Below are 16,856 nucleotides of genomic sequence, written 5' to 3'. Positions count from 1 at the left end.
TTAGCTGAAAATCTCGTTTTTACTTGATAATATAATGATAATATTTATAATTGTCTGAAATAAATGCAATTTTAAAGTTTTAATTATTATTTAAACATATTAAAAAGTTTTACGCTCATTATTAATAGAGATTGAATCTAAATATTTTTTTGTTTCGACGGATCAAGGCATATTCACTGCCAAAAGTCAGCTAAAAATTTTCCATATTATTCGTTATTTCTTATTTTTTTCAATGTTTTTGGTTAAATTCCAAATTTTCTCTCAAATCGTATACCTTTTTTTTTGTATAGCTAGTATTTATTTACCTCATGTTATGCTGCAAAACCTAATTAATCACGAATTTCTAATTTTATGTACTTGTCTCCGATTGTACCTCCCAAACATCCTTAAATATTATCTCCTTCTTTCAGTAAGAAAAAGAAAATTGTCGCAATTATACAAAATATCTAGTATACATGTATCTTATATAATCATGAACTGAAGAAGAAGTTTCCAAAGATACTCTAATGAAGTAACTTTAGGAATGTTGTTCATAGTACTAACAGAAAATGGTTTGACTGTCCGAACTGAGCTCCTAGGGTTTGATAAAGCCCTTTTTGTATTAGAGATTGACCATCCATCCACTAGCGGCCGATGGACATCAATTTTATAGTAAAACTAAGTGGACAAAGCACTTCAGTAAAAGAATGCTATAAACGCAAGGTTGGATGCCTTTCTACCGTCTGCTGATCAACAGATTACGTCTTTTGATGGCCGATTTACTCCCCGGATGTTTGCGTTTCAGTAAAGACCCTGACGATTATTGAAGACGAAGTTGAATTTAGACCTTCTGCCGATAAATGCATTGTGTCTTTTGATAGTCAGTGACGACTGTTGAAGAACAAGCTTAGGATGACTATAGATTTCCGTTGATAAATGTACTGTGTCACTGGATAGCCGATTCACTCTACGGATGGTAAAGGCCATGAAGAATTGCTGAAGATGCAGCCTTAGGATGACTTCTCCTGGGCTAATAAATGCATTTTGTTTTCCAATTGGGATCCGTCAAATGGGCATACACCATCTGGTGGCAAAATTTAAAACTCGAATGAGGGAAAAATTTACATAGGAACTGTGCACGCAAATTGTAAAATTGTTTATTAAAATAATAAAACACGTTAAAAAAGTAAAAATTTTTTTGATGATGGAGTCGACGAAGTTTTCTTCTAAAGTTAAATCAAATAAAAAGTTAATATGTTCAGTGAAAAGCTGCAATAGCACTTCAGACATAGATCTTCACTCTTCACCTACATTAACTACTTTCCAATAAAAACTAACCGTTTTATATATGTAAAAAATATATTCGGAAAATTAGAGAAAAAAGTAAACTAATAGAAGCTTGGATGAAAGCAGTAGGTATCAAAGAAGTGAATTCCGGAATAAAAATTTGTTCACGTCATTTTAATGCACATGATTATATTTCAGCAAGTATTTACCATCAGCCATAACCTTAATATTTAAAACTAGAATCATACTAAAATTATAAAGTGAGAAATTATTTATTCCTGTGTAATTGATTTAACACAATTCTAATGATACGATATAAGTATTTTGAGGTTAAGAACCTACCTGCTGCAATACAACAAAGTTGCAATAATGTGTTTGCAACGTTCTCTTAAATCGGCTTTGCACGTGCAAGTCATTGATATGATATTGCTTAAATCACCCAGAATCACCTCACCAATTATATAACGTGAATCACTTTTTAAATCCGAAGTTTGTAAAAAGTAGGCAGTAAACTTGACGGAATTTGAAGGCTAGCTTCCGGATTTGTTATTTCCGAATTTTATAATGTGATTGGCATTAAAAACACGCTCACCTTCAACGAAATTTCCTTTCCGAGGCTTTGTGTCAGCCCAATCACATATTGTGTCAATACTTATCATTTTATCGTAATTTAAAATATGGAAACTGCACGGTACACTATAGAAACTACGATAAATTTTCCCTAATCGGCGCCATGTTTATAGGCTCCTCCCATTTGACGGATCCCAATAGCCGACTTACTGCTCGGATTACTGCGTTTCAGCAAAGGTCATGAACAAGACTGAACACGCAGCCCTAGGATGACTCTCGACTTCCTGGGCTGATGAACGCATTGAGCCTTCCGATCGCAGATCCACTGCCTGGATGATCGTTGATGAGCTAGATTCAGAAAAATCGACTCTCCACACGATTCTATCTAAACATTTGGCATTAGGAAAACTGTTGTAAAATACTCCCAATGTTTAAGAGCTAATCAAACGCTGCATCGACTTTGATCCCATATTCTATAAAAATTTTTTGGTTTTCTTGAATGTGGGATCATTCTTGATGAATAAAGTAAAGAATGGATTGAAGTGGATGGACCAAGAACGAGGAAAAGTTCAACCCAAAATCCAATGTTATGTTTTTGGTATTAATGAAGTAGTTCATCATAAATTTGACGCCCTCTGTCCTCTTACTCTTTTTTCTGTCCTCGGTATTTTTAACATGCCTCTCTTACACCACCCCTTAAAAACCTTTCTAAATTTTTCTTTTCCACAGTGCCTACCGTCCATGCTACACACCCATAACGCAGAGACGTACTCCAGACATACAAAATAAATAATAACCTTTTATTAATTTTTATGATGAAAATGTGTTAATGGGGTATCGTATTTTCATTTGTAAAACCAAAGCTGTCAAGGCATTCCATATACATATATAAAAAAGAGAACAGAGAAAACTGTTCTTATAGTATCCTTTAGAGAATTGGAACAGCGTCTAATCAGTAAAAGGCAATTTAATTCTTTTATTCCTTAAACAAGAAATCTTTACAACACTGCAATTTATGTTTTCGACTTTCTGATCGCCGGTTCGGTCCTTATTCGGATCATAATACTGATACCGACTCCATTTTAACGAGAATAACAACTCGCAAAAGAAGAATAATAACTGCCTGTACACTAACCGCACTTACGGATTTGTCTCATTATTTTATACTTAAGTGTATTTTGTGAATTTAATAAGAGCATACATAAAAGATAAATCATTGAACGAAAAAGTAAAAATAATTAAAATCAACATCGTGTCAGACACGCAATCTTCCTACCGGTAAAAGTAAAGTTCTCATTGAAGTCTACCTCAAAAATAATTTCTAAATAGTCATAAGAAAGTGTTAGTTCTAATTTTTTAGTAAGTTTGATATCGGGTGTCTCTTTATGTTATTTGTATGTTTGGAGTACGTCTCTGTGTTATGGGTGTGAAGCATAGACGGTAGGCACTGTGGAAAAGAAAAAGGTAAAAGTATTTTTGAGATTGTGGTGTAAGAGAGGGATGTTAAAAATACCGAGTGGGCACAGTCGATTTTTCCAAATCTAGCTCGTCAACAATCATTCAGGCAAATTTAGTACCAGATATCATTATTTAGTTTGGACCATAAACGTAGATAAATAGGGGTGATTAATTAATTAATAATTAATGGAAAGGTAGTTGTTTCTATATTATCTCCTATTGGTTAGTCGTCGATTACGGTGAAATTCAACATCTTGCTGATTATTATCAGTTTATGCAAAGGCTTCCAATAACATCTAGGCAACACTACTTAACTCTTCGAATTCTCTTTTGAGAAATTTAACTTCCCTAGTCTATAATAACAACGTATGGTCCGCCCCTGTATTCCTAGCCTGTGATTTTAACAAAATAGGTACACGATCAAAATGTCTGAAACGTATAGGTCACTATTTGAAAATCAATTGTGTTGTTTTGAAACAATTGATGGCATTGACTGAAGGAATATAATGAGTGTGTTCCGAAATATAACCCAGCATACTAGTCAGTGCTGATGACGTCATGAATAGACGCCATATTGTACTGGTGTGCCACCAAGTTGTACTGGTGAAACAAGTGTGTCGTAACAGTATATCGAACGGGCGTGTGTGCTTCAGAGTTTGGACATTTTTTATTGTAATAAACGTTAATAACTTTTTGAAGCAAAATTGTTGTAAACGAGCACAAACACTATTCTCAATATGGCGTCAATTAGACGTCAACGCACTGGTCAGTATATTTCGGAACGAATCAACAGTATGACGTCGATTCACGACGTCATCAGCACTGGCCAGTATACCGGGTTATATTTCGGAACACACCCAATAATTCATTTGCTTCGAAAACAAAATGGCCTAATAATGTTAATTTATTATTTACATCATTAAAATTTCCTTCTTCTAATTATTTGCCATTTAATTTGAAATGTTAAAGAGTGAGTATAAAGATAGGAGACGAAAAATAAGAAGTGGCTGATTTTCAGTATCTAGGAAATCAGATAATGCAGGATAGATGGAGCAGTAGAGGTACTAGGGTCAATTGAAAAGTCCCCGGCCTGACACATAGATGGCGGCACCAGAACTAAATCCATATGATTTTCAGTTAGTCCAAACCTTCAAAAGACGCGTCTATAAATTTGACGGCTGTCGGATCATTAGTTTGTGAATTATAGCATTTTTAGTGAAGCAACTTTTGTTATTGTGAAAAAAATGGATAAAAAGGAATTTCGCGTGTTGATAAAATATTGCTTTTTGAAGGGAAAAAATACAGTTGAAGCAAAAACTTGGCTTGATAACGAATTTCCGGACACTGCCCCAGGAAAATCAACCATCAAGGATTGGTATGCTAAGTTTAGACGTGGTGAAATGAGCACCGAAGACGGTGAACGCAGTGGACGCCCAAAAGAGGCTGTTACGGACGAAAACATTAAAAAAATCCACAAAATGATTTTGAATGACCGTAAATTGAAATTGAATGAAATAGCAGACACTCTACAGATATCAACGGAACGTATACATCACATCATTCACGAATATTTGGGTATGAGAAAGCTCTGTGCAAAGTGGGTGCCGCGCGAGCTCACTTTTGACCAAAAACAACGACGAGTTGATGATTCAGAGCAGTGTTTGAAGATGATCACGCGTAATAAACCCGAGTTTTTGCGTCGATATGTGACAATGGATGAAACATGGCTCCATCATTTCACTCCGAAGTCCAATCGACAGTCATCGGAGTGGACTGCACACGATGAACCCGCTCCAAAGCGTGCAAAAACGCAACAGTCGGCTGGCAAGGTTATGGCGTCTGTATTTTGGGATGCGCGTGGAATAATTTTCATTGACTACCTTGAAAAAGGAAGGACCATCAACAGCGACTATTACATAGCGTTATTGGACCGTTTGAAGGACGAAATCGCCGAGAAACGACCGCATTTGCAGAAAAAGAAAGTCCTGCTTCACCAAGACAATGCACCGTCTCACAAGTCAGTGAAAACGATGGCAAAAATTCATGAATTGGGCTTCGAATTGCTTCCGCATCCACCGTATTCTCCAGATCTGGCCCCCAGCGACTACTTCCTGTTCTCAGATCTCAAAAGAATGCTCGTTGGGAAAAAATTTTCGTCGAATGAAGAGGTGATCGCCGAAACTGAGGCCTATTTTGAAGCAAAGGACAAATCGTACTACAAAAATGGTATCGAAAAGTTGGAGGATCGCTATAATCAGTGTATCACCCTTGAAGGGAATTATGTTGAACAAAAAAAAAAAACGAATTTTGCAAAAAAATGTGTTTTACTATTTTAGGCCGGGGACTTTTCAATTGACCTGTTATAAAATAAAAGGGAGCTCAGGATGGGAAAGAGTAGAGGTGCGTGTCCAACCAGTCTTAGGACTGACGACCTTATGATGATGATGATGATGTTCATGTTAAAAATCAAGCAGCAATTTCCGTATTATTATTGAAAACGTTTAATCTAAAATATAAGGAAGGTAAAAGAAAGAAGAGGTTGCCATTTACCAAAATAACAATTGATGAAGGACCTAGGTGCCAATTTAGTTTTACAAGATCTTTAGCATCTCGAACTATATTTCGTATTATATGAACGAGTTTTTGGAGGTGATGATTACGAACTTTCTACAGCGATTATCCTGCGAGAGCGAACGCTTTAAAAAATGCCACTCGTTTTTATAATCCGCTCTTTATAAAACGAGTAGGCTCGTTTGCTATCTTAAGCTCATTATTTAAAATTAGCCGGATAATTTATGTAAATGCTCTTATACCATTATAAACGCATTATTTTTAATTATTTACCTCGATTTCGTTGTGAATGCGTCGTGGCCAGAAGGTCCGAATAAAGCAGTACACTGCAAAGTGCCGCAATCCAGACCATGCTGGAACCTGAAAGTAAAAAAAAAAACAATTACGTACACACGTCAACTTAAGTGAAAGCATTTGTTTAAATATATCTAAAACGATTTATTTTAATCTTAAGAACATAATTGAATACTCTTTCACCGTGCTGGTCAGAATATATAAAAATCGCTTGAAATTATTTTCTCTTTATTCGGCTGGCGGTCTGTATTTATTTCTTGAAAGTTTTATATGCATTTGGAAATGTACAACAAATCGATTTTATACTTCATGTCTCATGAAGTATTCTGGAAGATTGAAAGGGTAACATCTGGAGGCACTGTAGCGTGCATATTGTGATAACATCACAACGTAGGGGATGTAAAAAATTATACACAAAAAGTACCCAAGTTAACGAGCCGTTTATCTTACTGATGCCAAAAAGTTTATCATCCAAAATATAAATTTGACTTCGTAGAAGCCGCTAACTGAGGTTAGTTTAGGTCACTCCATACCCTTTAATGAGTACGAAAGAGTAAGCAATAATGACCCATATTGCTATCTTTTTTTTTTTCGCCCTTTTACTCCCGTAACAAGCCCCTCCATTCCATAGGCAAGCGAAGCCCCTTTCGCAGCCTAAATAGTACCTACGAAAATTTTCTAATAATCATCCCGCAGCTCAGGGGTAGCGTGTTGGACTAGGGTAGAAATACTATTGGGTTTAGCTACGGAAGAGGGGGCTTACGAAATGGAAGAGTTAAGAAAAGGAAAGAATCATCTCACTAGCAGGAGCAATGAGGTGCTCCTCGGCTATACCTGAGGAGCACTCGGGAGTCAAAAGAGCCGAGTTTGTCCGGCTCTAACATAGAGTGACAGCGCAGCAATGTCAGCCTACATTTCTATAGTAAATAATACTCGTTGTTTGTATATAATAGCCTCGTTTAGGCTGTAGTTTTGTATTTGCGCCCACGCTCATCAGCAGGTGTGATCCCCCTTTGACGAGGATCAGGGTTGTCCGGAAACCCCTGGCTCAAAGTTGTGAGAAAGGTTTAACTGATATTTTTAAAGACTATGACTATGTCAAAATACCTAACCTACAACCAAATCATGTGATTCCCCGAGCAGGGAAACACTTTTGTGAGGATCAGAGTTGCCCGGGAACCCCTGGCTCAAAGTTGTGAGAAAGGTTTAACTGATATTTTTAAAGACTATGACTATGTCAAAACACCTAACCTACAACCAAACCAAACAGCATCAGTTATGACCTTCTCCCATATATTGTCTGTGGAGAACGGCGTAACACAACCTTAAGACCAGTAGTTTCTGACAACCAGAACTCTAACCAAAGTCTTGGGCTTTTCACCGAGATATTACACCCCCTGGTGGGGGTTGACTCAAATATTAAACCCCTGCTCTCGTTTCATTATTTCACCGAGCGACATGGCCTAAAGGTATAGATCATTGCTTAGCGTTCGGGTGGACGCCAGTTCGATTCCGGGTTCATCTGCCCTCTTCCAGTTTTTCTGTGGTTTCCTTGGATTATTTAGGCAAATGCGGAGGTAGTCATATTCCACAGATAATCTTTCATTCCCTTCTGTCTTCATTTCGTCCGTTTCATCTTTCTCACCCGAACAACCACCCACCCATTCCCACAATTCCTGAAAGGAGGCTGAAGAGGGCCTTCCACCCTACCTCCTGGCGTAGTCCGGAGGGACTGCCCGCCCACCAACATTACTAGCTGGTGGGAATGAAACATCCAAAAGCTTTATTTCTTTATTTCCATCTAATAGGAGAAGAAGAACCATTATAGGATAATTCTTTGTACCTTCAGCTTCTCATCAGTTTGAGTTACAAACTGTATTAATTGGATGTAGAAATCAGTAATTTTAAATTCATATCTTAAATACTTTTAGAAATCATTTTACAATGTCTGTTGTATGTAGCCTAGGGTTGTAAAAATTTTTAGGTTGTCTTCATTTGTGCAGAAGAAAGTTGGCATATCCAAACCATAAGACACGTCATTCATTGATATTACAACAGATCCGTTGTGTTAAAAGCAATCAAGGATGTCATTAATAAAACTTGCAAATAATAACGGCCCGAGACGTGAGCCCTGAGGCACACTTTAGTAACGTTTGGCATAAATTGTTTGCCAATGCTGTATTTACTAAAGTAAATAGTATTCGATGTACCTTCCGATAAGTTTATTAAATAAAGTAGCCTGTTTGAATATTTAAATCGGTCAATAATTAGTTAAATTAGCCAAATCAATATTGACCGATTTTGACGCCCTTGGTGGGAAAATAAGTCATGTAATCAAAAAATTTCTAATTGAATTCAGGAACACCTTTATACATTGGACTATGGACAAACGTGCATGCAAAATTTGTAACAAAATATTCGCAAGAAAGTCGCACGACTAGGGTTGCCACCTTTTCAGGCTTTACATAAAGTATTTCTCGACTAAAAGGTTCAACAAAAAAAAGTACTAGGCATAAAAATAAAGTATTTTATTTTTTGTTTTTAAAAACATATTTTTCAGTCCAATCACATATTGTGTCAATACTTTTATCGTAATTTAACAACTTGGAAATTGCACGGTACACTATAGGAACTACGATAAATTTTCCCTAATCGGCGCCATGTAACAAATTACTGTCGCTCTTAAATACATTAAGAGCCTCTAAATATGGCAAACAAAGATTTAAGTAAAGTAAAAGTTCATTTTTAATTAGTTTTAATGAAGCTTTATTCGTGTCGTTCCGCCACTTTGCGTTCATAACAGAGAATACTTTTTCTGTAAATGCTGAAGTGGTCGGAACGGACAGCAAAAGTGACACTACTTTGAACAGATTTGGGAAATCAGGTTGTTCCGTAAATATAGCTTGCTATTTTTTCTTTGTAATATTATTGATGTAAAAATACTCTGAATTTCGAATAATCGCTTACAAAATTACGATGTTTACTTAAGGCCTTAAATAAAGTACTTTTGCGTACTTTATGTGTCTCGTAAAGTATAACGTAGGCACAGTCGAAATAGAGTACAATACTTTATAATAAGTACGGATGGCAACCCTACGCACGACCAATGCATTAAAGAGTTACCTAGAATCATTACTTCCGCTTCCGCAAAAATTTACCATACACTTCTGCTTCCGCTTCTGTTTCCGTTATGGCACTTCCGTTGCATCGCTATTCTTAAACTACTATTAAGACTATTGATTTTCTGTTTTGCCAAATGATTTTATCTAAGCATAAATCGATTGGAAACATTTTATAGATGAATGTTATTATCCTCAAATGGTATAATTTTCTCCGCTACATAATTTCATAGAATCGTTTGCGTCCGATTCTCATTCTGCATCCAGTGACGATCAGCGGCCAGTAAACATGCACGATAGATATAAACTCAATATCAGTTATGTTAAAGAGCACGGTCAGTACACGTGTATCTAGGAACTTCTTTGATCAGCTTTTCCTTCCTCGCGCATCGACTTTCAAGCGGCCGCAAGTGCATATTATTAAAATCGAAACTAATAGGTAACAGCTTCCATCGCGTAATAATACGTCTTATCGAGTTCTGTAATCTACATTTGCTATACATCTGGACGCATATGGACGAGCAAGTTTTACATGATACCGGCTCCTACAGTAGGCACTTTATCAGCCCACACGATGAGGAAATAATGTACCTACTTATATGAAGTTAGCTGCTTTGATGACAAGTGAATCAAACGCTAATTTATCGCAGTACATATAAAGATATTCTATTGGGATCCGTCAAATGGGCGTACACCATCTGGTGGCAAAATTTATAACTCGAATGAGGGAAAAATTTACATAGGAACTGTGCACGCAAATTGTAAAATTGTTTATTAAAATAATAAAACACGTTAAAAAAGTAAAAATTTTTTTGATGATGGAGTCGACGAAGTTTTCTTCTAAAGTTAAATCAAATAAAAAGTTAATATGTTCAGTGAAAAGCTGCAATAGCACTTCAGACATAGATCTTCACTCTTCACCTACATTAACTACTTTCCAATAAAAACTAACCGTTTTATATATGTAAAAAATATATTCGGAAAATTAGAGAAAAAAGTAAACTAATAGAAGCTTGGATGAAAGCAGTAGGTATCAAAGAAGTGAATTCCGGAATAAAAATTTGTTCACGTCATTTTAATGCACATGATTATATTTCAGCAAGTATTTACCATCAGCCATAACCTTAATATTTAAAACTAGAATCATACTAAAATTATAAAGTGAGAAATTATTTATTCCTGTGTAATTGATTTAACACAATTCTAATGATACGATATAAGTATTTTGAGGTTAAGAACCTACCTGCTGCAATACAACAAAGTTGCAATAATGTGTTTGCAACGTTCTCTTAAATCGGCTTTGCACGTGCAAGTCATTGATATGATATTGCTTAAATCACCCAGAATCACCTCACCAATTATATAACGTGAATCACTTTTTAAATCCGAAGTTTGTAAAAAGTAGGCAGTAAACTTGACGGAATTTGAAGGCTAGCTTCCGGATTTGTTATTTCCGAATTTTATAATGTGATTGGCATTAAAAACACGCTCACCTTCAACGAAATTTCCTTTCCGAGGCTTTGTGTCAGCCCAATCACATATTGTGTCAATACTTATCATTTTATCGTAATTTAAAAACTTGGAAATTGCACGGTACACTATAGGAACTACGATAAATTTTCCCTAATCGGCGCCATGTTTTTAGGCTCCTCCCATTTGACGGATCCCAATAAAGTAGGGTCATTCTTTTAACTTAACCTGAAATGCCGGCAATTTTTGGAGGCGGTCATAAATCAACTGTATGTACGCTGAAGTGTTGTACATATACGAAGGATGGTTTAAATGATTCACCAAAGTGTAGGTTCAGATACATAATACATTTATACGGGATGATCTCTGTACAATGTACTACTCTTCATTCCTCAAAAGAGGCATATTACTACTATTGTATCTATTCCGTTTTAGGTTTCTGTACGTCCGAATAATAAACGGAACCCTTATAGAATAACTCGTGTGTCTGTCTGTCCGTTTGTCATAGTTAATTGCACCGAAACTACTGGACCGATGAAGTATACATATGAATTTCTGCGACCCAAACGCGGATGTATAACGTAAATAAATTAATTTTGAACATAGGGGTCATTTGGGGGGGGGGGATAGGAAATTTAAAAAAGTTTTACAAATTGTACCGTGTGACATATCAAATGAAACGGCTTATTGTAAGGGTTTCATTTTTTTTTTTTAGTAACTTTAAAACCTTGTTTGATGAAAATTGACCTCCCTTATCTCCGAAATTACTGAACCTAAAATTTTTGTGTCAAGGCATGAGAATACACACACTTGTTATCTCGAATTGGAGGAAGTCGAACTTAGAAAGTGTCTATTATACATAGGTGTAGATATTAGTTGGTGTTGTTGGATCCATGTACATACCACTTATTGGGTCGAGCCTGCGGGACAGAAGATCCGGACCCGTCCCGACAAGCAACTGCCAACCGATATTATGGATAATTATTGGTGACAGGAGGTTGACCATTACTAACTGTTATCTCTGTGTAGTGATTTATTACGTAGTCCACAGGTGTTACACGTAGGCCTGACTTTATAGAATAATGATATGAACGGCTTATCTACACGGTCCCCAGGTCTCAGAACTGTTTCATTTCAATGTATTGTACATATATTAAATTCAAGATAATAGAAAACGTAGAAAATATTTCCTTGAATACGTTATCATCAGTTTTAGCAAAAGTAATTATTAAATGAATGTTAAATTAATATCCTTTAAGGACTCTGTACATCAGAATAAAAACAATTGAAATACTTATAGAATCAATAAGTACAGATAGTGTGTGAATATCATTTGTAGAATTTAGAATTGTGGAATTCAATGTCTTTTGCCGAAGCTGCTAGACGTAGATCGTGATTTAGATCCAACTGGATCTCATTAGCACGTCGTAGACAAACTAACCTACTGTAGAAACTCCGAGAACTTTTTATATTCTACTTATAAAATCTATTTATTGGCTAATGGTGACTTAAAAATCTAAGTCACGATTATCGCTAGGTCGTCAATAATTATAGAAAAATAAACAAAAATACCCAATGGATATTATAGCCGGTGTATTGCTTTAAAAAGTGTGATAAAAAGCGCCGTTTAAACGATGTCGTTTTACCTAAAGGTTTTCTGTTTTAAGTACTCGCAAAGAGTAAGTACCGGGGTATCTATTGCTTACTGTTACATCCAGTGCGTCATTGTAAGCGATGACGCTATAAACGGTTTTTCTATTATTATATTACAAATGTTTTAGTAAAATTTCCTCCGATTTTGTATATTTAACTTCAAACAAGATCATTCTAAAACTTCATTTTAACTGACGCTAGCCAATCTTTATTTAAATGCTTTTTGTGCAACATCGGAAAGTCATCGGTTCAAAGACAGGTTGGACATGTTGAAGTGTTGTACTCTGCCACTTTTTATTTCGGTTTCTGTTTCTAATAATTTTGTAACTAGGCCTCCATGAATCAGAGGATTTCCTACCTACTATCCTATGCCTGCTTTCCCATATTTTCCTTCCTGAGTTATATTATATGAACTTCTAAATATCGACAACGGGTGACTGCGTCACGTGTTGCTTCAGTAATTTTTGTATTACCCGAGATAAAAATGTTCAGTCCCTCAGAGTCTCTGAAAGCGAGACTCGAGTCTCCGTCTCTCATCGAGTCTCTCTGGTGTCGATGAGAGAGACTGTCGCGAGACTGTCAAAAAAACTGTTTAGCGTCCCTAAACGAGAGACTCAAGTCGCTCATAGAGAGATTCTCATTTCGTATCCAGTCTCTGAACGAGAGACTCGAGTCGCTCATAGAGAGATTCTCATTTCGTATCCAGTCTCTGAACGAGAGACTCGAATCTGTGAACTAGAGACTCGAATCTCTGTACGAGAGACTCGAATCTCTGAACGAGAGACTCGAATCTCTGAATTAACAATTCATACAGAGACTGTGAGAGATCCATAAAAACACCTAGGCAATAACTGAGAGATTGTGAAAAAAATACAACGTGTAATTTTACAATACGCTACTGAAGTGAAACTTCTTCAAACACACAGGATAGAAGTTAAGGAATTGGTTTAATGGTATTATTTGTACACTATGCTTTGTACAGGTGTAATGCTGATAGTAAATATACCATAGAATGTCTTTATATACAACAATCACAGTTTTTTTGTCATTAGACAATACAAACGGGGCAGTACCGCCGCAACCACTATATGTCCCTGCATTTTAAGTCTGTAATATCTTCGAAAATATTCATTTAAATTACATGCTGTAAAGGGCCATATAGATCTATATTAAATGCACAATGTATTTAAAAGTACTTAAGTGGATAAAGATTAATAAATATTAAATAAATAAGCGATTGTTTCTCGTAAAAAGTAAAGGATAAAAAATGGTTATTGTGGGTTATTCCTAACAGATATACATATACCATCGCTGACTTTTTTGTAGACCTTTTTATGGTGTACAATACTGTAGTATATTATTTTGATCTATCTCGTAGGGTTCAGCCAGCGTTTGCAATGTAAGCGCAAAAACATGTTTATTTACGACATCACATTACAAACCTCTAAAATTATCAGTGTTATTCTACTATATTATGCATGTATTATACATATAAACCTTCCTCTTAAATTACTGTATCTATTAAAGAAAACCGCATTAAAATCCGTTGTGTCGTTTTAAAGATCTAAGCATACATAGAGACAGACAGCGGGGGAAATGCGTTGCATGATTTTTCGTTACATAGCAACTCGCATCAAACGAACTTACCCTACCGTCCGTAAAGAACATTCACTTCAAAAACTGTGAGAGACGCTCTCAGAGACGCTGAAAGACTCTGAGAGACTGGAGAGAGACTAAAAATTTTTGTCTAGGGTAGCTTTGTAACTCTACCTTCACCTCCATTGCATACCGATATTTTTGACTTATTTTTATTTATTTTCATTCCGTACTATTCTATAGTCAATATCGCTGTTCCCTTTTAAAAACATTCCGTCATTATTTTGTCTCAAATTTTTTTACTAGATAGTACATAATAATTGTATATAAATTATTTCCCATTTATAGTAAACGGAACGCTGTCCTATTAGAAATATAAATGAAAATACGAATCGAAGCTTGTTGCGACTTCCACATACAATGATAAATAATAATTTCTACGAAGAGAGACAGCACAGCCGCTGTCCTGAATACTATAAACACACTGCCAATTAATGTTAAAGATCGCCAATGAAGATGACACATTAACAAGCAATCATTTTATGTGCCACGTTACTCACTATGTTTCCGATTGGACAAGCGTATCAGGCTTGTAATAATTGTCCGAGCGTACAATTAAACATGTACGTACACACGTGCGTGTAGGTGTACAAGATACATTAATTATTATTGTATTAACGATTAGATCCACGATTTTGAGATCGCAGGTGGCGATGATTGGTTGTTGCAACACTCCCACCTATACTTGGAGATTTATATGCATGTTTGTGTACTTACATCATTAATGTCAATCAAAAAAAATTTAATGGTAAAGCATAAATCTCAGACGTTTTTATTCTCGGTTGGTTTAATATAATTTAGCTTTTTATTCACAATTAAAAATTGAAACTGAATGCGTTACCTTCGCTAATAGTGAAAGTGGGGTGTCATTATAGGATTAAGGAAGGCAGAGGATAGGGTTGCCACCTTTTCAGGCTTTACATAAAGTATTTCTCGACTAAAAGGTTCAAAAAAAAAGTACTCAGCATAAAAATAAAGTGTTTTATTTTTTGTTTTTAAAAACATATTTTTTGTTACACCTAGCAGCCAGTAACAAATTGCTGTCGCTCATAAATATATTAATAGCCTCTAAACATGGTAAACAAAGATTTAAGTAAACTAAAAGTTCATTTTTAATTAGTTTTAATGAAGCTTTATTCCTGTCGTCCCGCCACTTTGCGTTCCTAACAGAGAATACTCTCTGTAAATGCTGAAGTGGTCGGAACAGACACTACCTTGAACAGATTTGGGAAACCAGGTTGTTCCGTAAATATGTCTTGCTATTTTTTCTGTGCAATATTTTTGATGTAAAAATACTCTGAATTTCGAATAATCGCTTACAAAATTACGATGTTTACTTAAGGCCTTAAATAAAGTATTTTTGCGTACTTTACGTGTCTTGTAAAGTTTAACGTACGCACAGTCGAAATAGAGTACAATACTTTATAATAAAGTACGGGTGGCAACCCTAGCAGAGGAGGCGTGTGACTCTGGACGAGGTCTCCAAATTTGGAGAAATCCTAGTTAATAGAATCCCAAACAAATTCAGGATTGTTCTGAGTTGTACACACATTATACGTGCCTCATTTTCACTGGCAGCAATTACGTACAAATACACAAATAAGGGCCGTACTTAGGTCGACAATCCAAATTTTATGGGGTGGGGAACTATGAAAACAATCAATAACAACCGCTCGTTTCAAGACCTACTGTAATGCACTACATGCGACAATTAATAAGTTTCCACAAATAGTAACTTAGCGTCCTAACTACGCCCCTAATAATCAACCACCAGCTACAAATGTTGGTGGCTGGAAGCCCTAGCTGCCTACATTCTAGTGCAAAGTGGGAGTGAAGGTCTGTCTCGGAAGACTTTCTTCAGCCTCCGTTTAGGAATCGTTGGAATAAATGCATGAGTGGTGGTTGAAGAGATACGCGTGAAGTAAACGAAATGAAAGCAAAATAAAAGTAAAGGATTATCTGTGGAATAAGTATTACTACTCCAGCATTTGTCTAAATGGTCCAAGGAGACCATAGCAAAATTAGACTGATATCCGGAATACTAACTGGTGATTTACATCCAGATTTTTGGTTCTTAATAATTCGTACCCAATGTATAGGGTTGTTCGGAAAGTCATTTCGTTTTTTCCCGACAGAGGATTTAATTGTATTCTTTTGCACCCAACTTCACATTTAAGCCGTATAATTTTTATATGCTTTGAGAGCTCATATAGCAAGGCTTGTGTGTGAAAAATTCCACCTAATTCTACGCAGTAGTTTTTGGTTCGTGCCCTTTTAAATATGGAGAGCGATAAGCAGCATTTTCGACATATCTTACTGTTTTACTACAGAAAGGGTAAAAATGCTGTTCAAGCCAGAAAGAAATTGTCTGATGTGTATGGAGAAGGTGTGTTGACAGTACGCCAGTGCCAGAACTCGGTCGCTAAATTTCGATCCGGCAATTTTGATGTCGAAGATGCACCACGTTCGGGAAGGCCGGTTGAAGCTGATAAAGACGCGATAAAGGCATTAGTTGATGTGAACCGGCGAATAACAGCACGTGAGATCGGATTGAGGTTAAATTTATCAAATTCAACAGTTTATGACCACTTGAAAGGCCTGGGAATATCCTCGAAGCTCGATGTATGGGTTCCCCATGTTCTCACAGAGAGAAATCTGTGTCGCCGCATTGACGTCTGCGATTCGCTTCTCAAACGTCACGAAAATGATCCGTTTTTGAAGCGCATCATCACTGGGGACGAAAAATGGGTTGTATACAACAACGTCAAACGCAAGAGGTCATGGAGCAAAAAAGATGAA

The 16,856-nt window shown here is 36.2% G+C and overlaps 1 protein-coding gene across 1 annotated transcript in view; it reads right to left on the bottom strand.

Moving 5' to 3' along the window:
* LOC108738956 (serine proteinase stubble) overlaps nt 1-16,856 on the bottom strand; it is a 121,988-nt gene that overhangs the window by 27,915 nt on the left and 77,217 nt on the right. The window contains exon 2 of the mRNA XM_025980111.1: nt 6,139-6,225. Coding sequence (XP_025835896.1) covers nt 6,139-6,217 — 79 coding nt within the window. The 5' untranslated portion in view covers nt 6,218-6,225. The remainder of the gene's footprint in view (nt 1-6,138; nt 6,226-16,856) is intronic.

Source organism: Agrilus planipennis, unplaced genomic scaffold, assembly GCF_000699045.2.
Source record: "Agrilus planipennis isolate EAB-ADULT unplaced genomic scaffold, Apla_2.0 scaffold234, whole genome shotgun sequence".
NCBI lineage: Eukaryota > Metazoa > Arthropoda > Insecta > Coleoptera > Buprestidae > Agrilus > Agrilus planipennis.
Note: the sequence above shows the minus strand (reverse complement) of the source record. Positions and strands in the feature narration are given on the sequence as shown.